This window comes from Dipodomys ordii, unplaced genomic scaffold (assembly GCF_000151885.1).
Source record: "Dipodomys ordii isolate 6190 unplaced genomic scaffold, Dord_2.0 Scaffold14, whole genome shotgun sequence".
Classification (NCBI taxonomy): Eukaryota; Metazoa; Chordata; class Mammalia; order Rodentia; family Heteromyidae; genus Dipodomys; species Dipodomys ordii.
In genome coordinates, this window is record NW_012267230.1 from 8594521 (window position 1) to 8618234 (window position 23714).

A 23714-nucleotide genomic window follows, 5' to 3' on the forward strand; every position below is an offset into this window, starting at 1 on the left:
ATGCCAACATGGATAATATAGCAAGACCTATTTATAAAGAGAAAAAGAAAAGTCTGGGGTTGAGGGTAAAGCTCCGTGAAGAGTCAGGCGATGGTGGCTCACGCCTGTAATCCCAGCTACTCAGGAGGCTGAGATCTGAGGATCGCGATCCAAAGCCAGCCAGGGCAGGAAAGTCCATGAGACTCATCTCCGATAAACCACTAGAAAACTGGAAGTGGTGCTGTGGCTCAAGCAGTAGAGCACTCGACTTGAGCTGAAGAGCTGAGGGACAGCACCCAGGCCCAGAGTTCAAGCCCCATGACCAACAAAACAAAACAAAACATGAAGAGTTCAGTGCTCACCACCCCCATCTCCCACAGCAAAAAGAAAAAAAAAAAGGAAAATACAGAGCAATATATAAAGCAGGAAAAAAAATCCCTAAACCACTATAATTCCACAATCCAGAATTATCCTGGTTAGCATTTGATTTTTCTATAGTTTCTTAAAGTGCAGTCAAAAGCTAGGCTTGGTAGCATACGCCTCTAATCCTAGCACTGAGGAGGCTGAGGCAGGAGGATCGAGAGTTGTAGTAGCCAGCCTGGGCTGCAGTTCAAGTTTGGAAAACAGCCTGGACTACAGTAGGGCAGTCTCAAAAAAAAAAAAAGAAGGGAAAAAAGCAAAAGTATATACAGTTGAGACTATGTTGTATAATGTGCATAAGGTTATTTTTTTCTGTCATGAAAAAACAATCTGGTGGGCGGGAGGAGTGAGGCAGGCAGAAGGCACCAGCCTGGAAGGAAGCCTTGAGTTCAGCAACCAAAAAAAGCAACGGAAACTTCCTCTTGAAGAGTTCTATGACTTAGTGGCAGAGCACCTGCCTACCCAGGGTCTGGGTTCCATCCTCAGCCCTCAGAAACACAGACCCGCCCCCACCCCCACCCAAGAGTTAAACGATATCATGTTATAGGTCACAGACTTGGACATGAGCGCTGGTTCCTGTTTTTGTCCATTGTTTGGATAAGGATGCTTGTAAATAATTTCTCCCAACTTCCCCAACCCCATGTTTTTGTTTTCAATTATGCTGGATTTGGAGAAAATGACATTTTCAGTGGGTATTTTCTGTAGACTCCTTTGGCGCCCCTAAGCCTGCCTTGATAAGGACCAGGGCTGCCCTTGAACCGCCCTGTGGAGGCGCCCAGACAGGAGCTCGTGCCCAGCTGTTTGCTCTGGGCGAGTCTCCTTTGTGGGTGTCACCTGTGGGGGAGGGAGGCAAGGTGTGGGCAGCTGGTGGAGCGGGGCTGATGGGCGCCCAGCCATCTTGTGGTCAGTCTGCACCGTGGCCAGCTACCACCTCTTGTGGGAAGGGAAGACTAACCACCCCAGGGCTAGGCCAGACTCGCACAAACACTGCCCGGGCCCAGGGAGCCTTTCCTGTCTCTTCTGGCAGGAGGAAGCACATTCTCGATTTTTCTATTGAGGCCACCTCTGGGTGGGGGCTGCACCTGGAGACTTGAGGCTGGCTTGCAGAGTTTATCATGTAACTCAGAAATTTCTATTTCCTAAACAGCTGCTCTTCACTGTACAGAGGTTTTATCTGTATAAAAAAAAATCTTTATTTTTATTTCAAGTATTTCCTTCAAACTTTCAGAAGCAAAGTTGGAGTGAAATGTTCACTCCGAGATAGTAAGGGTTAAAGAAAGGCTCCTGGAGGCGTGCACACACACTTTGGATACAAGCTTGTCTTCGAAGCCAACCTTGATGAGCTCATAGTTCATTTACCTGCTGTTTGCACAGGGGAGGAAATGGGAGGTCCCCCTGCCAGCCCCCCCCAAGTCACAATTACAGCAATTAGGCCTGCTGTTTATGCAGAATGGGACAATAAAGACTACACATTATACAGTGTGAGGTCAACTTAGAAAATGTTTTCTTGAACAAAGACTACCTTGGGTATATTTTACAGGTCAAATTCTTAAGAACAAAACAAAGCGCCCAAGCAATACTTGGAAGGTGCCTGCATCAGCTCAGCCTGAAATGCCTGACACCCCAGTAGGTGCCCCCCAACAGAAAGGGAGCAAACTTCCAATGATTGCAGAAAACAGCTACCACTCTTCATCTGAGTTCCTTAGCGGTGCGCAACAGAGAGGCCGACTGATTTCTGGGTTTTCCTATGTTGATATCTGTGCCTATGGCAAAATCTTATCCTTGCTTCCCTACACTTGGCTCACAGGGTGGGCCTTACCTAGAGCCTGGCCAGAGGCTCTGGGCACCTCTGTCCTCACGGAGTTTGGGGGGGGGGTACTGCTGATGGCCTGCGGTGTCCCTTGAAGACCCTGAGTCCTCCAGCCATCCTGGCAGGCTCCCCCCAGACCCCGAGAGAAAGGAGCTGGTGGGAGGGGCTGCTCTCCTGTCACCTCCATGGTCCTTGGGCACTGGGACATCGGTCTCTGCTGCCCCTGTGCCACAGGATGAGGGAGAGGACCTGGCTGAAGCCTTCGATCAGCAGCAGCACCTTGCTTTTACCAGGGGTAGAAGCAGGAAGTTCGCTCCCTCCGCCCCTTGTGGGCACAGGTGTCGGGTCGGGAAGATGGCCACGCCCCGCCACAACGCCAGTCACAACACTTGGGTTTCCAGCCGCCGCACTTCCTTGACCACGAGATCAATGTTAATGATCGGATTGAAATACAGGGCCCAGTAAAACAAACAGTTGCACACGAACTGTGGGATGAGGGGCCAGAACATGGCCACGAACAGCCCCTGCGTGGACACCTTCCAAAAATGGCTCCACATCCTCTGAGGTACTGTCCTGCAAAGACAAGAGAGCTGGTTGGGGCGGGGTGGGCCACGGCAGGGCTCTGACCCAGGCCTCGCAGGGTCTTCTGCTCCCAGGACCCAGCCCACGGGTGCTTCCCCGGGGGGCTTGGGGACTTGCTGGAAGTGTTATGGGCTTGGGGCAGCCCAGTTCCAGTGGCTCCTAGCTATGATCCTAGCTAGTCAGGAGGATCACGGTTTGAGCCTGGGCCAAAAAGGAGCAAGACCCCATCTCAACTACACACCTTCCTCCCCCTTCCCACCTGGCCACTGCTACCAGCGCTGCACTGCGCTATAAAACCGCTCTTACTTCAATTCACTTCTTGACCAGATCCTCCAGAAGGAGAACAGTTCCAGAACGGAGAGGAGCATGGCGTTGACGATGAGGAACCGCGAGGTCCAGTAGTGGACCTCCAGCCAGTCCCAGGCGAACTCCGCCATCAGCTGGTATGGCAGGAAGGAGTACTTGACGAGGAACTCCCTCCACTGCTTCCAGGTAGGCTCCCTCAGGTCCTTCCGGGGGTCACACAAAATGGGGCGTTAGCCAGCGCAGGAGCTTGGCATGTGCTGAGCACGTGCATGTGCGCACGCGTGGACGGACGGACGGACACACACACACACACACGGACCTAATTGTCTAAAAAGAACTTAGTCGACTTTGGTATGCACCATAATATGCAGTGGGGCAGTCAGCAAAGTTGGAGCTGGGAGGTTTGTTACATGATTTTGGAAACCCAGAAGTGACATCAAAATGAGCCTGGTGTGGAAAATGGGGTTGAGATGAATTTACACGAGCCAGTGTGTAAATTCCTGTCCCCATGGGGATGTAAGCACACTCTTTTGTTGTTGTTTTGCCAGTCCTGGGGCTTGAACTTGGGGCCTGGGCACTGTCCCTGAGCCTTTCTGTGCTCAAGGCTAGGGCTCTACCACTTGAGCCATAGCACTATTTCCAGCTTTTTCTGTGTATGTGGTACTAAGGAATGGAACCCAGGGCTTCATGCATGCTAGACAAGCATTCTACCACTGAGCCACCTTCCCGGCCCATCAGAGCATTCTTGAAATCCAACATCTTCTTACCTGTCGCAGAATGAGGACAGACACGGGGGAATTAAATGTAGCATGGATCTGGATCAGTAATTTAATGTGTTTGTGTTGTGCATGCATGTTTCCATAGAAACAGACCAGGCTCTAAAACAAACAGCATTTCTCTCTCTCTCTCTCTTTTTCTCTCTCTCTCGCCCTCTCTCTGTTTTTGTGCCAGTCCAGAGGCTTGAACTCTGGGCCTGGGCGGGGTCCCTGAGCTTCTTTGGCTCAAGGCTAGCATTTTACTACTTGAGTCACAGCGCCACTTCTGGCTTTTTCTGTGGACAGAAAAAGGAATAAAGCCAGTGCTTCACGCATGCGCGGCAACACTTTACCACTAAGCCACATTCCCAGTGTCAAAGAGCGTTACTCTCAAGTGATCGAATAGATATGAAAAAAATCACCCCCAGTAAAAGAGGGTCCCCTATTTGAGTCTCTGTTCCACTTCTGGCTTTTTTGTGTTGTGGTTAACTGGAGACAAGAGTCTCATGGGCTTTCCTGACCAGGCTGGCTTTGAATCTTAGATCTGAGCCTCCTGAGTAGCCAGGATTATAGGTGTGAACCACCGGTGCGCCTAGCAGCTCTAAAATAATCTGAGGGGGAAGGCTAACAAATAAGTGGCTAGGGTAGGGCACCACACACAACCCTGGAGTCAGGTGATATGACAATAGCATTGGTGACTGGGGTCATGGCTCATTGAGGGGGGGAGGCCTTTGGGATGGACCCTGCCCATAGCATTTAATCTCAGCATTAGCCCGTCTCACTCTGGCTGGTCTCCAGGGAGCACATGACCTAGGGCTCAGTGGAGCAAACAACAACTCTTTGGGAGTCATTATTAAACTAAATATGGTCAGGACCTTCATCAGCTTCCTTTATAGTAATAGCAACCATTTCTTTAAAAAATTAAATCCAGGGCTGGGAAGGTGGTTCAGTGGTAGAGCGTTTGCCTTGCATGCATGAGGCCCTGGGTTCAATTCCTCAGTACCACATAAACAAAAAGAAAAAAGCCAGAAATGGCGCTGTGGCTCAAGTGGTAGAGCTCTTTTGCTCAAGGCTAGTGCTCTACCACTTTGAGCCATAGCACCACTTCTGGTTTTCTTGTGGTTCATTAGAGATAAGTCTCTCAGGGACTTTTCTGCCTGGGCTGGATCTGAACTGTGATTCTCTGATCTCAGCCTCCTGAGTAGCTAGGAAGGCTGACTGGTTCTGTTTGTGCTGCCTGGCCTACCTACCAGAAGCTTGCTGAGAAGGTCCTCCCCAGAGCTGTCTTCTTGCAGAGGGCAGATGGTGTGGATGAAGGGCAGGAAGGTGTCTGTGTAGTCAAACAGGTACAGGTACAGCAGGCCGAGTCGCGGGGAGCTCTTGAGGGCGTAGAGCAGGAACAGGGACCGGCCGGGGTTCACTGCCTGCAGGGACAAGGCAGGCACAGGGCAGTCATGGTGGCTGATCGCACCTGAACACCTTCTCCAACAAGAAATAAATAGCAAGAAGAGGCAGGAAACCCACCAAGGCTGGGGATGTGGCTTAGTGGTAGAATGCCTGTTTAGCAAGTGTGAGGCCCTGAGTTCAAGCCCCAGCATATCAGAACTAATGTAAATATTGTAACTTTATGATGTAGCTTTCTTGTTACTTGGGAGTATCAAGAAAGTGTATATGAAGATGCTCAAGGTCACCTGTCCTTAGAGAAATGCACATCACCAATTGTGTGTGGGAAATGCTGGAAGGCAGGCTTTTTGCTAAAGGGCAGGAAGAAACTTGGGAGTGACAGATGTGTTCGCCATCTTGGTTGTGGCAATGGCTTCTCCCATATGTACATATGTACAGCTTTGTTCAAGACCAACATGGGCTACACAGCAAGACCCTACCTTAAAAAACAAAACAACGGCTGGGAAGGTGGCTCAGTGGTAGAGTGTTTGCCTTGCATGCATAAGGTCCTGGGTTCGATTCCTCAGCACCACATAAACAGAAAAAGCTGGAAGTGGTGATGTGGCTCAAGTGGTAGAGCGCTAGCCTTGAGCTGAAGAGCTGAGGGACAGCGCCCAAGTCCAGAGTTCAAGCCCTATGACTGACAAAAAAATAAAAAACAAAACAAAATAAACCTTGAACATTTTTTTTTTGTGTGTGTGTGTATGTGCTTGCTGGTCCTGGGGCTGAACTCAGGGCCTGGCATTGTTCCTGAGTTTTTTGCTCAAGGATAGCACTTGAGACACAGTCCCATTTTTGCCTTGTTGGTGGTTCACTGGAGATGAGAGTCTCACGGGCTTTCCTACCTGGGCTGGTTTTGAACCCTGATCCTCACCTCTCACCCTCCTGAGTAGATGGGATTACAGGCGTGAGCCATTGTTGCCCAGCAAACTTAAAATATCTTTGACACACAAGAAGGAAACCCATTGGAGACTAATAAGGTGATATCAAATGTAGCAGGTATGTACTTTATTATTATTCTGGGGTGCTTGGGGATGGAACCTAGGGTCCTGCACATATTAGACAGTTGCAATCATCCCTCTGAGCTATAAAAGCTTTTCACAATCCTTCAAGAAAAATAAGATGTATACACTGCTTACGAACTGCAAGCTGGTGGGAAGCCACGAACCATGTCATCACTAAGATGTGGTTTGTGTACCGGTGGGGTGGCGCGGCTATCACTGAGGAACCCAGGTCCTGAAATAAAGCCTGACTGAGATCAGCTAGACTGTGGCGGGCACCAGGGAGGAGGCAGAGCAGCCCCGTTACACCCCATCAGCTCTGCTGTCGGCAGGCGCCGGTGGGAGCCAAGCGATCAGGTCCTGCCAGCCCCATCAGATAGGGAGGAAAAGCACTGTGAGAAAGGCAGCAAGGGAGAGGCCCTTCCCGGCACTCAGAAGGAATGGCACAGGCCACTGGGAGTGGGGAATGTTTCAGCTAACTGCCAAACACCCACCCCCAGGGCGGGGCTGGGCAGTGTGGAGAAGGACTGAGTATAAGATCCTTCTCCATGATAGGATCAGAATTAAATTCCCATTTGCTCTGGCTAATATTGAGACAACTTAAGTACTCCCCTCCCCTCCCCCTCCTCTCTAGTCCTGGGACTTGAACTCAGGGCCTAGGCACTGTCTCTGAGCTTCTTTTTTGCTCAAGCCTAGTACTCTACCACTTGAGCCACAGCACCACTTCCAGCTTGTTCTGTTTATGTGGTACTGAGGAATTGAGCCCAGGGCTTCATGCATGCTAGGCAAGCACTCTATCACTAAGACGCGTTCCCAGCCCATTCTCTTTTTAAAGGTAGGGTTTTGTTATGTAGCCTAGATTGGCCTAGAACTTTTTTTTTTTGGGGGGTCTGGTCGTGGGGACTGAACTCTGGGTCTGGGCGCTGTCCCTCAGCTCTTCAGCTCAAGGCTAGCGCTCTACCACTTGAGCCACAGTACCACTTCCGGCTTTTTTCTTTTTGCTTATGTGGTGCTGAGGAATCAAACCCAGGACCTCAGGCATGCAAGGCAAGCGCTCTACTGCTGAGCCACCTTCCCAGCCCCTAGAACTTTTGATCCTCCTGCTCTGCTTCCTGAGTGCTGGGACTACAAGCTTGCTCCATTATACTTTTAAAGTATTCCCAATTGAGGGTCACTGCTGGATGAGAGATTTGAAAATGATCTACCAGATATTAAAAGCCATAGTGGGTCTACATACAGGAGCCACAGAAAGTTCAGCATTTGATCAGACTCTATCAAACCAATAACTTGTGACAAAAGAGAAGAAGAGATTAAAACAAACAGTGATACAAAACACATAAACATACAAACTTTCTGCTTCAGAAACTCTAGATCTTTATCCTGAGTGCCTGGATGACATGTGCACCTGCACAGCTAACTCTGATAGTGAAAACGGTGCCCATCAATGGGGAAATGCACACAGGGCCCCTACGTATGTGAAGGATTATTACGAAAGAGCCCCAGAGGTGAAGCTTCCCGCAGGGCAAGCTCAGCTCACGCCTCTTACGCTGAGGTTAGAGCAGGTCATACAACGTCCCACAGCCGCTGTAGGAGCACAGGGGTGCCCAGCACCCAGTGCAGCACGGTGGGCCCTGGAGAGGGAGAGCTATTGGGGCGGGGGCAGGCCTTTAATCAGGCTAGGGGCTTTTCCTTTTTTTTGCCAGTCTAGGGCTTGAACTCAGGGCCTGGGCACTGTCCCAGAGCTTTTTGTGCTCAAAGCTAGCACTTTACCACTTGAGCCACAGAACCACTTCCTGGGGGCTTTTTTTTCTTCTGCTAAGCAAAGAGCATGCAGGTGATTGCTATCATTCTCTATATTCTTTTCTTGTATGTGTGCTAGTCCTGGAGCTTGAATTCAGGGCCTGGGCGCTGTCCCTAAGCTCAAGGCTGGTGCTCTCCCACTTGAGCCACAGCTCCACTTCCTATTTGTCTGGTAGTTAATTGGAAATAAGAGTTTCTTGGACTTTCCTGCCTAGGCTGGCTTTGAACTGAGAGCCACAGATCTCAGCCTCCTGAGTAGCTGGAATCACAGGCTCACGCCTGTAATGGAGTACCCAGCTACATTACACACTCCATTTTTGAAAAGGAAGAACTCACCTTATATTCCCAGAGGTTCTGGGGGGGCTTCACGCCGAGGGCTTTCACACGCTCTAGCTCCGTGAGGATGACTCTTCTGTGGCTGCTGTTTTCTATGGTGTAAGGTGCTTGGGAAAATTCTTCCTCTGTCAAAGTTAAAAGCAATCTGTGGAGGGGTGAAGGGATATTTTTTTGAGATCGGATACTGACTGGAAGCATCTTTTCCACACTGAGATCCATTTCCCCGGAGTAGGCTCTGTAGGGGTAAGGTGAGATCTAAGCACATGACTATCTACAATCCCTCTATCAATCGCAGCTGAGCTATTGGATAGCTCTGCAGAGTAGTGGCGTATGGACACTTTGTAACCATGGCCCAAAGCACACCAGGGCATTCTGTTCCTAAGCCATTCATCTCTCAGTGACAGACTCTGATTCTCACATACTCTTCTATTTTACAAGTGCGGGCATAGAGCCAAGCAATAGTGGAAAGTCCAGGAGACTCCATCCCCAATTAACAAGGAAAAGGCTGGGCTGGAGATGTGGCTCAAGCAGTACAACACCAGCCCTGAGCATGCATGCCGAGCAAGCAAATGCCCTGGGTTCAAATCTCACTACAGGAAGAGAAAGAGGAGGGAAGGAAACACAGAGTTAACCAATGACCCAGCCATTCTACTCTAATAAAAGAGTACTGAAAATAGAAGCCTATCAAAAACTGTACTCTGAGATCAGCAGAGCATTATTTACAATAGCAAAGGAATGGAGCTGATCAAGACAGAGCAGATCTGGCTGGTCTCTATAATGTCATTAGGACAAATGAAACACTGACAGGTGCTCCAGCATGGCTGAAACCAGACCCAGAGACCATGTGGTGCAGGCCTAGCCTTTTTTGAGAGAGAGGAAGAGGGAGAGCCAAGGGCTCTCTGCCAGGGCTGCTCACAGCAGGGTGACAAGTTTTTCCCATAGGTAAGAAGCATCTTTCTGGGTTGTGTGTTTCTCCTCACCTTCCATTTACTCTTTCAGATAGAAACCTGTCTCTATAGAGGGAGGCCCACGGGCCCAGCTGCTCCAGCCACAGGACAACCTCTTCCGCCGTCCACTTGGCCACGGCCTTGTGGACCAGAAGGTCATGTTCGGACTCTCTGCTGCTCCAGTGGTACACCAGCAGGACTACCTGGAAGATGGACGTGAGGGTGGGTTGGGGTGGAAAGAGGGCCAATGGCGTCCCTGACCCCATCCACAAGGCTTGGAAAAAACACCTGGATTTCTGTAGCACTGCAGTAGTGGGCTCAGAAGATTCTATCTCAAGCAGATGTGTCTCCTCCCTGTTTTCCCTTCCCTCCCCCGCCACATGCTGGGGCCAAGATGGCGTCCAAATCATGCAGAGGACAGGATGGAGCAGGACAGAGCTAACATCTCTGGGCGGTGATTATTTTCCGTGGTCAGCATGCCTGTTGATCTCAATGTGCACGAGTTACTTACTGCCACACCAGTTAATGCAGTGAGCACCCCGGAGAAGAAGCCCCCTCCTCTCTGCTGGTTCATGCGGCCTGTGTTGGGAGCCGAAGGCAGCTGGTCATTCCCGAGCCTCTGAAAAGCCGCGAGACTTTGGATGATGTCACTGTTGTGCTGGATGTCTTCACGCCTCATCCTAATGGCATCTGGAAACAGCTTCTCAATGGCATCCCTATGGGGAAGGCAGGAAAGCAAGATCAGTCAGACTGTCTGCCGGACTAAGTAGAATGTGCCCCGGTCCCAATAATCCAACGTCAGCATGAGTAACAGGCAGGTTGGAAAAGAACACTTGCCAGGGCTTTGCTTTATGGGAAAAGCAAATCATTAGTAACTTATATACACGTGCTCAGGGAAAGTGACAGCTAAATGATTTAGAATACAATAATTTTCGTTTTTTCTTTTAGTGCTGGTCCTGTGGCTTGAACTCAGGGCCTGGGTGACGTCCCTGAGCTTCTTTTGCAGTGAGCCACAGCTTCACTTCTGGCTTTTTTTTTTTTTTTTTTGGTTAGTTTAGTGGAGATAAGAGTCTCATAGACTTTCCTAGCTGGCTTTGAACTGTGATCCTCAGACCTTGGCCTCCTGAGTAGCTAGGATCACTCTGTCCCTTCACGTAGAATGAAGACCAAGGATGGCAGTCCCTTGGGAGGGCAAGTGGCCTCAGCGCCCACCCCCACCCCCACACGGGCACTCCCAGCATGCCCAGCATTACCTGAGGAGAATGTTGACTTTGGGGTAGCCTTCCCACTTTTCTCTGCATTCCGGACACTCTGTTTTCTTTGAGGACACCCACCATAAAGCCAGGCAGTGGCGGCAGAAGCTGTGCCCACAGTTCAGGGTGGTGGGGTTCACCAGGATGTCGTAGCAGCAGTGGCAGGAAAACTCACTGACCGAGATCTGTGGGCGGGGGCTGTGGGTAGCAGCATCCCTTTCCGGGCCTGTCCTGAGCCCATCCGTTTCCTCGGCCTCCTCCATCGCTTAGCAAGTTCCAGGACCCCGAGACATAGAAAATTCCAGACTCAGGAAACTCCGTCAAGCATCAGCCCATCTAGGGGAAAAAAAGAATCAATGAAAGAGGATAAATAGATGTTGGATCTCCTGGCTATTCAGCTAGTTGAGCTCTGAGGATAGCAGTTCAAAGCCAGCCTGGACAGAAAAGTCTGGGAGACTATCTTCAATTAACTAGCTTCAATTCCAGAAGTGGAGCTGTGGCTTAAAAAAACAAAAAACAAAACAGTTAAGGGGCTGGCTTTGTTTTTGTTGTTTTTCTTTGTTGGTTGTGAGGTCTGAACTCTGGGTCTGGGCACTGTCCCTCAGTTCTTCAGCTCAAGGCTAGCACTCTACCACTTGAGCCATAGCACCACTTCTGGCCTTTTCTGCTTATGTGGTACTGAGGAATCGAACCCAGGGCCTTATGAATGCAAGGCAAGCACTCTACCACTGAGCCACCTTCCCAGCCCAAGGGGCTGGCTTTGAACTGATTTTTTTTTTTGTCAGTCGTGAGGCTTGAACTTTGGGCTTGGGTGCTGTCCTTGTGCCCTTTAGCTCAAGGTGAGCATTCTACCATTTGAGCCACAAGGCCACTTCCGGTTTTCCAGTGGTTTATTGGAGATAAGAGTCTCATGACTTTCCTGCCTGGGCTGGCTTTGAATCGTGATCCTCAGATCTCAGCCTCCTGAGTAGCTAGGATTACAGGCTTTGAACTGATTTTGAACTGATATAATTGTAAAAGATCTTCACAGCTCAAACTTTCTGAAGAAAGAAATCAAAGAGGACACCAAGAAATGTAAAGACTTTCCATGTTCATGGATAGGTAGAATCAATATTGTGAAAATGACCAGATTGCCAAAATGATATACAAATTTAATGCAATCACTATCAAAATCCCAATAACATTCTTTACTGAGACAGAGAAAACCACCCAAAAATTCAACAACAACAACATACAAAGGGCATAGAATAGCCAAAGCAATTCTAGGCCAAAAAAAAAAAAATGCAAGTGGTATCACAATACCAGATTTTAAACTCTACTACAGAGCCATAATAACAGAAACAGCTTGGTACTGGCACAAAAATAGACCCAAAGAGCAATGGAACAGATTAAATGACTCAGAAATAAAAGCAAACACTTATAGTCATCTGATAATTGTCCAAGGAGCCAAAGACATACAGTAGAAAAAACATAGCATCTTCAACAACTGGTGTTATGAAATCGGGTAGCCACATGCAGAAAACTAAAAGTGGATCCCTGCTTGTCACCATGCACCAATATCAATTCAAAGTGGTTCAAAGATCTTAACATCAGACCCAAAATTGAAAGTACTGCGTGACAGAGTAGGAGAGACATGAGAACTTATAGGTAGGTACAAGTAGGAACTTTCTGAACAGAGTCCTAGGAGCACAGCAGATAGGAGAGACTCGACAAATGGGACTACATTAAAACAAAAAGTTTAAGCCGGGCGCTGGTGGCTCACGCCTGTAATCCCAGCTACTCAGGAGGCTGAGATCTGAGGATCGCGGTTCAAAGCCAGCCCGGGCAGGAAAAACTGTGAGACTCCTATCTCCAATAAACCACCAGAAAACCAGAAGTGGCGCTGTAGCTCAAGTGGTAGAGCGCTCGCCTTGAGCTGAAGAGCTGAGGGACAGCGCCCAGGCCCAGAGTTCAAGCCCCACAACCGACAAAAAAATAAATAAATAAATAAAACAAAAAGTTTCTGCACAGCTAAGGACATAGTTACTAAACTAGAAAGACAGCCAACCAATTGGGAAAAGATCTTTACCAGCAATATATCAGACATAGGTCTAATATCCAATATATACAAAGTGCTCAAGAAACTAACCCTTTCTAAACTTAGCACACCAATCATTAAATAGGTAAGGGAGCTAAGGAGAGACTTCTCAGAAGAAGAGGTTAAGAATGATAAAAACACATAAGGAAATGCTCATCATCTCTGCCATAAAGGAAATGCAAATCAAAACAACCCTGAAATTCCATCTCACCCCAGTTACATTGGTCAACATTTTGAATTTGAACAACAAATGCTGGTGAGGATGTGAGGGAAAGGAACCCTACTGCACTGTTGGTGAGTATGTGAACTAGTACAACCACTCTGGAAAGCAGTCTGGAGATTCCTCAAAAAATTAAACATGGACCTTCCCTATGACCCAGCCATACCAGTAGGCATCTACTCTGAGCATCGTGAGCCAGGATATGACAAGGACACCTGCACGTCCATGTTCATTGCTGCACTATTCACAATAGCCAAGACATGGAAACAACCCAGATGCCCCACCATAGATGAGTGGATCCAAAAAGTGTGGTACCTATATACAATGGAATTTCACACAGCTATTAGAAAGAATAAAATGTCATTTGCAGGGAAATGGATGGAACTAGAACATGTTAAGCGAGGTAAGCCAAGATTAGAGAAACAAATGGCACATGTTCTCTCAGATATGTGGAAGTTAGATCTAAGACACAATGAGATATAACGACTTACACAGGATTTTAGGTTCTCACATACAGTGAGATCAAAAGAGGGTAGTCATAGGAGAGAATCACAAAGGTGCAATACCCAAGCGCCTCTTCATATGTAAACAAAATAACACACATTCTGAAATGAACTCCAGAGCTATGGAAACAAAGGACATTTTTCTTTTTTCTTTTTCTGATGATTCTGTATTCTTTACTTTATATATGATGTATTCACATGCATATCTGTGGGAAGAGTGGGGAGGGCACAGAATCAGAAGAAAAAGGATGAAAAAGTGCAGCAGTAGAGTGCACTAGATGTTGATGAAAGTGAACTATGCAACTCGTGGATGGAGATGGAGGGAGGGAAAGGGAGAGAGTGAGGGACCATCTGACACTGTTCAAAGGGAAATGTACGTATTACCTGACACATGTAAATGTAACCCAGCTGTCTATTACCTCTATAATAACAATCCAGTAAATAAAAGATACATGAGGGTTTAATCTTACTGTATGCATTCATAAAAGGAAATGGTTTTCTTTGGATTATTTTTTTTTAAGACATATCTGCCAAGGTTCAATACTTGAAAAATCTCTGAAAGAGAAAGGCTGGCACTGGCACATTTCCCAATACACTATGTAACTGAAGAAGAGGATGAGAGGGTCTCCCTGGGAAGTGAGGTTGTCTAGACATGGAGCTGGTCTATGGACTTATCTGGAAGGCTGCTTTGTGGGAAGTCATGGTACTATGCTTACCTTACCTGTCTATTGCTTTTTTTTTTTTTCTCTCCTGTGTGTGGTGTTGAGGTTAGAATCTGGGGCTGTATGTATGTTAGGCAAGCATTGTACCACTGTGCTTCCTCTTTAACTTTTTTTTTTTGTCCTCTTGGTGGTGATATTGGGGTTTCAATTCAAAACCCTCTGCTTCTTATACAAGCATGCCCCTAACCTGTTTGTTTTTTTAGTTACCCATTAGGAAAGTCACACCATTTAGGATGTTTTTTTGTTAAGCTTATCAAATAATGCACCAATTCTGAGCTAAAGTTAAGACCTTTTATACCTTAGCCTATAAAGATCTCATTCTGTGATGCTGGTTAATGCTTTAGAAATTGTAAGCTTGAAACTGTATCAGCAGTATATGATTATGGCTCTCCATTCAACATACAGTTGGGTGTGGTAGTGCATACCTTCAATCTTAGCACCTGGGAAGCTGAGGCATGAGGATTTCATGCTTGAGGGCAGGCCAAGCTACAAAGATCCTGTCTCAAAGAACAAACACACCTCTGCTGCTGCCAACATTCCCTATTCCCCCTGCCCCATTCACCATGCAGCCTACTTTGGCAAAATGGTTCGCTCCAACGTACTACGTCCTCATGGCAGTGTGTGTTGAAGGCAGTAGAGATGATAATACAAATGTCGAAAAATCCAGACATACTTTTGACTGTCCTTGAAGAAGGGACAATTTTAAACATTTAAACGAAATCGATCTTTTCTACCATATCGACCCAAAATGACGCCAAGCATAAAAGAAAGGACAGGTCAATTTTATGTTGTTTACGAAAAGGAGAATCTGGCCAATCATGGCGTAGCTTAACACAAGAAAGGGCAAAGTTTAATTGGCTCGGTGAGGATTTCAATCACTAATGAGGCAGAGAAGATGACTCAGATGAAGATAGTCTACTTTTGATGGTTTCTCTGAGATGATGAACCACATGGGTGGGTGGTGATGAAGATGTGGATCTACCTTTTTTTTTTTTTGCTGTTGTTTTTTAAGGCTTCACTAAGAGTTTGTCAATGAACTATTTTTTTTGGGGGGGGCCTGAACTCTAGGCCTGGGTGCTGTCCCTCAGCTCTTCAGCTCAAGGCTAGAGCTCTACCACTTGATCCACAGCGCCACTTCCAGCTTTTTTCTTTTTTTCTTTTTTTTTGTTTATGTGGTGCTGAGGAATGGAACCCAGGGCTTCAGGCATGCAAGGCAAGCGCTCTACCACTGAGCCACCTTCCCAGCTCAATGAACTATTTGTAAGAGAAACTTTTAACTTGGCCATGGTAATATTTCTTTGTGGATAAGCATTTTCCAGATTTCACAAAGCTGTCAAAGATCCCAGGCAGCCGGGTGCTGGTGGCTCACGCCTGTAATTCTAGCTACTCAGGAGGCTGAGATCTGAGGATCGCGGTTCAAAGCCAGCCCGGGCAGGAGAGACCGTGAGACTCCTATCTCCAATAAACCACCAGAAAACCAGAAGTGGCGCTGTAGCTCAAGTGGTAGAGCGCTCTCCTTGAGCTGAAGAACTGAGGGACAGCGCCCAGGCCCAGAGTTCAAGCCCCACGATTGAAAAAAAAAAAAAAAAAAAAAGATCCCAGGCAAGTAACACAGCAGTTATGATAAATAAAAACCTTTCACCTCAGTCTTCTTTACTCACAGTTTAGCTACTGACATGACAGGCAGTTCCCAATTTATGGAAAGATGACTAAACTTTAAATTTGGATTCAAAAGTGACTGAGACAAATAGGCTGACCTTAAACTGAAAACCTGGAATTCCTCTGGTGTAGCCTTCAGGACTGTTCCACTTAAGTTTATTTTTAAAAAATTACATCATAGCATTATACTTAAGTGATTCACTTGTCAGTGTTCCAGACATGTCTTAGCTAAAGCAAGTGAATGCCCTGACTTAGATGATGTTTGAAGTATACACATTTGGGATTGTTTGGCCCAAGAGCTTTTACATTTCTTAGCATGGAGAACAAAGAAAGTTGGGCATTGTTTGAGAGTCTGTACATTTTAGACAAGATTTGTACTTGCATTGTCAGTATGGCAAGCAAGTAAGAAAATGTTAATTAACACTAGTGGATTCCTTCCTTCCTTTTCTTCTTTCCCAACTTCCTTCCTCTGTCTGTCTTTCCTTATAACTGACTTCAGCTTGTGTTCATGACAGTGGGGATTAAAAAAAATGTTGCCAGGCTGGGAAGGTGGCTCAGTGGTAGAGCGCTTGCCTTGCATGCCTGAGGCCCTGGGTTCAATTCCTCAGCACTACATAAGCAAAAAGAAAAAAGCCAGAAATGGCGCTGTGGCTCAAGTGGTAGAGCACTAGCTTTGAGCTGAAGAGCTGAGGGACAGCGCCCAGGCCCAGAGCTCAGGCCCCACAACTGGACCAAAAAAAAAAATGTTGCCAGGCTGGGAAGGTGGCTCAGTGGTAGAGTGCTTGCCTTGCATGCATGAGGCTCTGGGTTTGCTTCCTCAGCACCACATAAGCAGAAATAGCTGGAAGTGGCGCTGTGGCTCAAGTGGTAGAGCACTAGCCTTGAGCTGAAGAGCTGAGGGACAGCGCCCAGGCCCAGAGTTCAGGCCCCATAACCACCCCCCCCAAAAAAAATGTTGCCATTCTTTCTAGTAAACTGTTGGACGATTTCGTGGCTGTCCTAAAAAAAAGAAAAAAGAAAAAAAAAGCCCACACATTTCTTGTGACCCTTATATATACCTGGTATCCCAAGAATAATAATCTGTTTAAGGGCTAATTTAGTAGATGTCTAGCCTGAAAAAAATATGGTCTCCAGTCATTTCTTTGCTAGGACATTCAATACAAGACTAAAGACATTTTGGTTTGTGTGGCTTTCTGGTTAGGCTCCTTCTATGTTACATATTTCCTGGAAATACAGAACAATGACAAGTACTAACATTTACTAAGCCCACATAATTTGAACGGCGCAGCAGTCCCAGGGGAAAGTATTACTGTCATTTCCCTTTACAGGTGAGGAAACACAGGCCTAATTAGTAAAGGGCAAAGACAGGTCTTAAATGACAATCTGACTTTAAAAGTCTGTCCTCATAAAGACATTGTTCCAATGAAGCAAATAGGAAGTTATTAGTTCAAAGGACTGATGACATCCTATTACTATGCAGGCCACATTCCAGGGATGCTACTGCACAGCTGAGAAAAACAAACCACATGCGACAGGAGTCTGGAAGGTGAACTCCAGCTGCTGTAGCCAGGGGAGCACACTGTCCTGTAGAGGAACCTGTACAATAGAACTGGGACTTCTATTTCTGGTACACTAAATCCTGGCACTGCCACAAAACTCTGGCAGAACACACCAGACATTAAATGTCCAAAGAGTGCCCCCCCAATAGCAGTGATTATGAAATAAAAATAAATGTGCCAAAATGAAGTAAGACAAGGAGAAGAAATAGCAGTAAATATACAACACTACGAGTATGTAATGCAGGCAGCAAAATGGACTCTTCTTTTGTTACAGAAAAGCAATTCTAGTCTGACTGTATGGAATCTTTTTCCCCCCTTCTAATTACAAAAGATGTTCTTTCGGAAGGGTTGGAAATTACTAGGGTAAAGGTAGTTGCTTTGGATGTTGACTTGTTGCCTGAACTTTGAAGTGCAATGATTGATGCCTTGAGTGGTATTGGGCAAGAAGAGGACACACTGAAGAGGAAGCTGTCCTCTTGTACTCACCGTGTGGCAGATATTCAAGGACCTACCCTGTACTGCACACTGTACCTGTCCAGTAACTCAGAGAGTGACACAGATACAGAGATACACATACATAGAAACTGCTGTAATTACCAAGTAATCCATACCTTAGCTACCAGTTTTTTTTTTTAATTTTTTTTTTTGGTTTGGCTATCAGTTTTAACATGTCCAACTAAAACTCTCGACTGAATCCCCAGTGCACATACACATGCACACAAATGCACACACCCACTTCACTTTTGACTCATATATTAGCAATGAATGTATCTTTTGCAGACTCAGCTCATTCCAACACTTAAATTTTTTTTCTTTAACTGGGAGAGCGAGGGAAAGGGTTACATTGTCCAAAAAGAAATGTGCTCTTTATTTGACCTATGTAGCTATAACTTCTCTGTACATCACCTTTATGTTAACAATAACATTTTTCTTTAAGCTACCACGCCCTATTAATAAACTATATGTTAACATTGTATTTTTATTAATATACTATATCAATATTAATATACATATTAATATATAATACACGTTGCCATTTATATTATATGGCTTATTAATATATACTATACTTTTAATATATTAATGTACTATTACTAATATACTATATTTATATTATACTTTAACATATTAAGAATCACAAAGTCTTAAGCAAGCAAGAAGTTAATAAAATCACAACTCAAAATCCTGCAATTTTCACTATGACATATAAAAAGGCTTCTGATGTTTAAGTGATCTGTAACTATAAATTACACTCATATAATCAGACATATGACCACAGGCTATGGAAGACCATGGATTGAAACTCCTCTCCAGAACTGCCTTTGTACAATTAAAAAAAAAATTAAGTGACAATCTTGATTTCTTTGTTTGTTTTGCTTTGTTTGATTTCTTTGTGCTGTTCCTGCGTCTTGAACTCAGGGCTTAGGCACTGTCCCTGAGCTTTTTTGCTTAAGGCTAATGCTCTACCACTTGAGCCACAGTTCTACTTCCAATGTTTTGGTAGTTAAATGGAAATATTAGTCTCACAGATTTTTCTGCCCAAGCTGACTTCAAACCACAATCCTCAGATCTCAGCCTCCAAAGTACTTAAAATTATAGGCATCCAGCTCCAAAAAAAACAACAAAAAAAAGACCATCATCCCCAAGTGGACTGAGACAGCCTCTAGAAGAGGCTTGTTTTAAACATTTTTTTTTAATCTCCCAAAGTAGTGCCTAACGTACTAAGAGATACTACTGGATCCCTAAGCTGATAAAGAAGAGCAAGCCACGTCAAGACTTTCACCAGGTGCCAGTGGCTTATACCTGTAATCCTAGCTACTCAGGAGGCTGAGATCTGAGGATCCAGTTTAAAGCCAGTTTGAACAGACAAATCCAGGAGACTCATCTCTAATCCACTCAGTGTCTCGATCCTCAACCACAAACTGTGAACTACTGCAGAGCTCAACTTTTTTGGGGTGGTACTGGATTTGCCACTGGAGCCATGGACCCAGCCCTTTGTTATACAATTTAAACCCAGCAGGGAAATTCTAGGTTCTCCCTGGAAACCAGCCACTCACTAGGGCTATCCTCCCCTTGGAAAAGTAACAGGTGTTTACCAACCTCATTCCTATGTGTGTATACATACACACACCACTGCTTCAGCCACATCCAATTTCTAAGATCCTTGAAGTCAGGAACCAAGTCATAGAAGTCTATCATACCTGACAGTGTCTAATACTGGGGTCCAGATATATGTGGATGAAAACCAAATCAACAAATACCTGACTCCGTATCAGTGCTCTTAACATCTCCATGACAATCACCTGGGATGTTGGGGACACCTAGACAGGATGTCTGGGATCAAGGTAGAGGAATACATTGTTGTCCCTTGGCACAGGTCAAGAGACCTGTAGGGTACTGATTTGAAAGTATCTAGAACAGAAAAGTTTGCTAGATTCCATTTCCAAAATAACCAGTAAAGACAGACTCAAGTTATGGTGTACCAGGCTAACAGAGGACCCTGAGCTGGGTGCTTGTCATTCTAGCTACTCAGGAGGCTGAGATCTGAGGATCACAGTTCGAAGCCAGCCCAGGCAGGAAACTTCTTGAGACTCTTTGTCTCCAATTAACCACCAGAAAACCAGAAGCAGAGCTGTGGCTCAAAGTGGTAGAGCACTACCATTGAGCAGAAAAGCTCAGGGACAGCATCCAGGCCCTGAATTCAAATTCCAGTCCTGCCAAAAAAAAAAATCCCAAAAGACAATTATTAGTCACATGACTTCAGGAAATTCACTTAACCTTTGACTACCTCAGCAGCCATCTGTAAAATGAATATATATGATATATATATATATATATCATATATATTCATTTTACTATATATATATAGTCCATCATGGGTCTTGAACTCAGGGCCTGGTATGTGTCCTTGGGCCTTTTTGCCCAAGGCTAGTGCTCTACCTCTTTGAGCCACAGTACCACTTCTGGTTTTCTGAGGGTTAATTGGAGAGAAGAGTCTCATAGACTTTCCTGCCCGAGCTGGTTTTGAACTGCCATCCTCAGATCTCAGCCTCCTGAGCAGCTATGGTTAAAGGCATAAGCCACCAGCACCAGGCAAAATGGACATATTAACAGCACTTAAAAGGTTGCTGAAAGGATTGAAATGATTATCATGTGAATAACATTTGGCAAGTAGTGAGTGCCATGAAAATCCCAGCCATTTCTATTACTATGATTATTATGATTATTCTCTACTCCTTTCCTGGTCACACACTACACCTTGGCATTTTACCATAGGCTCATGCTGTTCCACCTGCAACACAACCCTAAACCTGAAAGTACTCACTTGTAAGACCCAAATCAAGTCACTGGGTCCTTTCATACCCGTTAATCAATCTGTCCTGCCTCTGTGTATTAGTGTAAGGCTTATTTTTTTCCCCCAATGCCTAGACTGTAATTTCCTTGGAGAGTCTGATAGAGTGGAAACAACATAATCCCCGGAGTGAGACTTGCTAGTTTACCATTTACTCTCCCTGAGTCTTGGATTTTCCTACGGAGTAGTCCAGAAATGAGAAGGCTTTAGTTATTCAAACTACATCCACTGATGCTCAGAAAAGAAGCAGGCTGTATGGCTGACTTGAATGATCATTCCTAATTATTAATAGTGCCATTTTACTGAGTCCCCCCCCCCACAATATAGTTTGTTGGTGTCAGTGTCAACACTCCAGGAAAAAGTGCCCAGAAAAGGGTGAGGGGGGTGGGTTGTTTTTCCATCAGGTCTGTGAAAATACCCAGACAACTGGGGGTCAGCAGCTTACAACCTGACTGGCTGTTTACCAAACAGCTGGGACAAGAGCGAACGTGATCTCATTGGCGCGCGCGGGCCGCCCTGGCTGGCTCTGGGGTGTGCCTCAGGATAAGCAGCGCTCCTTCCCATTGGCTTCTCCCGGCGTGACGTCAGGGCCACGCCAAAGCGTCGACCAATGGGCTTCGGCGGGGAGGGCCCAGCGGCGACAGTTGAGGGCATGGTCCTCAAGGGTTCTGGCTTTTTCTTTTCTACCAAAGTTAGGGGCCCACCCTTTCGGCCCCGACCAAAGATCCTCAGTGAGATACAACCGGGCTCATTCGCTTCCCCCCTCCTTCCCCGCCGCTTTCTTCCTATAAAGCAAACGCACTTTGGCCGCGAGTTCACATTCCCGAGTCGAGGGAACGCGGATCCGTAGGGCAGGGGGTTCAAGCCCAGCCCCACGGTGACTTTGGAGTTTCATGTTCCCCCTTTTCTGAGCTTCCGTGACCTTCTTTTAAGAGAGCAAGTGTATGTGTGTGTAGATGGGGGTGGGGGAAGAAGGATCTCTCCTCCTCGGGGCAGGAACGGGTTGAACCCAACAGACCGTAAGCTGGGCCAGATCCTCACCCAGGGTCCGGTTAGTTCTAACCGGTGGGTCACCGGCCCGTCCCCGTCCCGGAGGAAGGGCGTGCGCCAGATCGCCCCCCTCCCAGGTGTGTGGAGGCGATGCCCCTCCTTCCGATCTTGGGGTGGGGGGGCTCCCAGAGTGGAGTGGCTCTGACCCTGACGCCCAGGGGCGCAGTGCCGACGTTGGGGATCTCGGGAAGGGATGGGAGAAGCGGGCCAAACGAAGGCCGGCGGCCAGGACACGGGCTAGGGCCCCCAAAGACCCAGGCCTGGGTGAAGAAAGGCCCGCGGGCCTCTTCGGACCCCGCGGGGCGACTCAGGAGAACGGCTTCCTCGCCACACCCACAATAAAGCCCACGGATCGTCCCTAGACATCCCCCGCCGTGCCTCAGCTTACCCTTTCTCTGGTCCCGGGGCCAGCCCGGCCATCGCGCCCGGGCCCCCGAACCCCGCGGAAGCTGAGGCGCAGGTGAATTCTTCACTTCCGGAAGTAACCTGAGACCCTCAGGAGAAGATGGGGGAGGCGGAGGAGAATGCCCCAGGCCCGTGACCATAGAGAGGCCGCACTCAGTGCTCAGCCACCTCAACCCCGCGACCTCCCGGGCGCCTAGAGCGGCCACGCCCAGACGGAGGCCGAGAGCGCACGCGCACTAGCAGGCCCCGCCCCTTCCTCTTCAACCACAGACTAATAGCTCCAGCTGGGGAATTGCACCTCCAGGGGCAGGCGGGCGCTTTCCTGTAACTGCTCCTCCGGGCTGGTGGTTTCTGTATTCAGAGGAAATAGCCTAGTTCAGTAGTGCCCAGCAGTTAAAATAATATCACGAAACTGCCCTGTACTCTCCACAATTTTGTCTTCACATTTTGTGCAGGAAAAAAAATCACACAGCTATGGCTAAAGTTCCAACTGTATTGTTAATCAAAGACCAGGAATTAAAATGACCTTACACGTTTACCCTTAAGGCGTCTCATCCCTGTTTTTAAATCGCCCAGAGAATGTTTTTAAATCTCCCAGAGATCGTTAAGTTGCTAAGTTGAAATGAAATTTTTTTTCCTACATAGAAAAATTGGTAGGTTCTTTGCTAGTCAGAGAGTGTGTGCATTCATTTTCTGGCAATAAACATTTTTTTCTTTATTATAGAAGGTTCATAGCAAAATTTACAAGCTGGGAGCCAGTGGTTCACGCCTGTAATCCTAACGTACTCAGGAGGCTGAGATCTGAGGATGGATGTTCAAAGCCAGCCCAGGTAGAAAAGTCTATGAGAAGCTTATGTACAATTAACCAGCAAAAAGCTGAACTAGAAATATGGTTCAACCGGTAGAGGCTAGCCTTGAGCAGGAAAAATAAGTGAGAGCATGAGGCCCCGAATTTAAACCCTAGTATTTGCACGCGTGTACACACACACACACACACACACACACACATCACCACCACCACCAAAGTGAGAGAGAGAGAGAGACAGAGAGAGAAGCATGCCTTCGAACCAGCTTCATATGGAAGGCTTTTGTGAAAGACCAAGGTGAACTTATTCATTCAACCCGTGTTTATAGACTTTTCTTCTGTATGTCAGCCCCATGGTAGACTTTGCTGGTCAACCTCAAGCCAACATACATCTTTCTTAGGGACAGATGTTCTATGCGTTCCAGGTCACGAAGATAAAGGTCTCAGCCTTGGCTTTTCCAGTCATCTAAGTACCCACCCTATTATTCTCCATTGCAACAGCCTCTTGCTCTCTCCCCTCCCCCCCACTGAGATTACAGACTTTCTCCTTCCAATCCCAAGGTTTTGTTTTTGTTTTTGCTTTTGGTTTTGGTCATGGGGCTTGAACTCAGGGCCTGGCACTGCTCTTGAGCTCTTTTGTTCAAGGCTAGCACACTACCACTTTGAACCACAGCTCCACCTTCGGCTTTCTGGTGGTTAATTGAAGATGAAAATCTCATAGACTTTCCTC

The 23714-nt window shown here is 46.7% G+C and overlaps 1 protein-coding gene across 1 annotated transcript; it reads right to left on the reverse strand.

The window, feature by feature from the left end:
* Positions 1–1724: 1724 nt before the first annotated feature.
* Positions 1725–22353, reverse strand: Bfar (bifunctional apoptosis regulator). Its single transcript, XM_013011768.1, has 8 exons — positions 22163–22353; positions 10633–10968; positions 9891–10095; positions 9413–9582; positions 8433–8577; positions 5103–5276; positions 3098–3300; positions 1725–2782 (listed from the first exon to the last, which is right to left on the reverse strand). Exons 2-8 carry the CDS (start codon positions 10893–10895, stop codon positions 2590–2592), a joined length of 1353 nt encoding a protein of 450 aa, XP_012867222.1. The 5' UTR covers positions 10896–10968; positions 22163–22353; the 3' UTR covers positions 1725–2589.
* Between the last annotated feature and the right edge of the window lie 1361 nt (positions 22354–23714).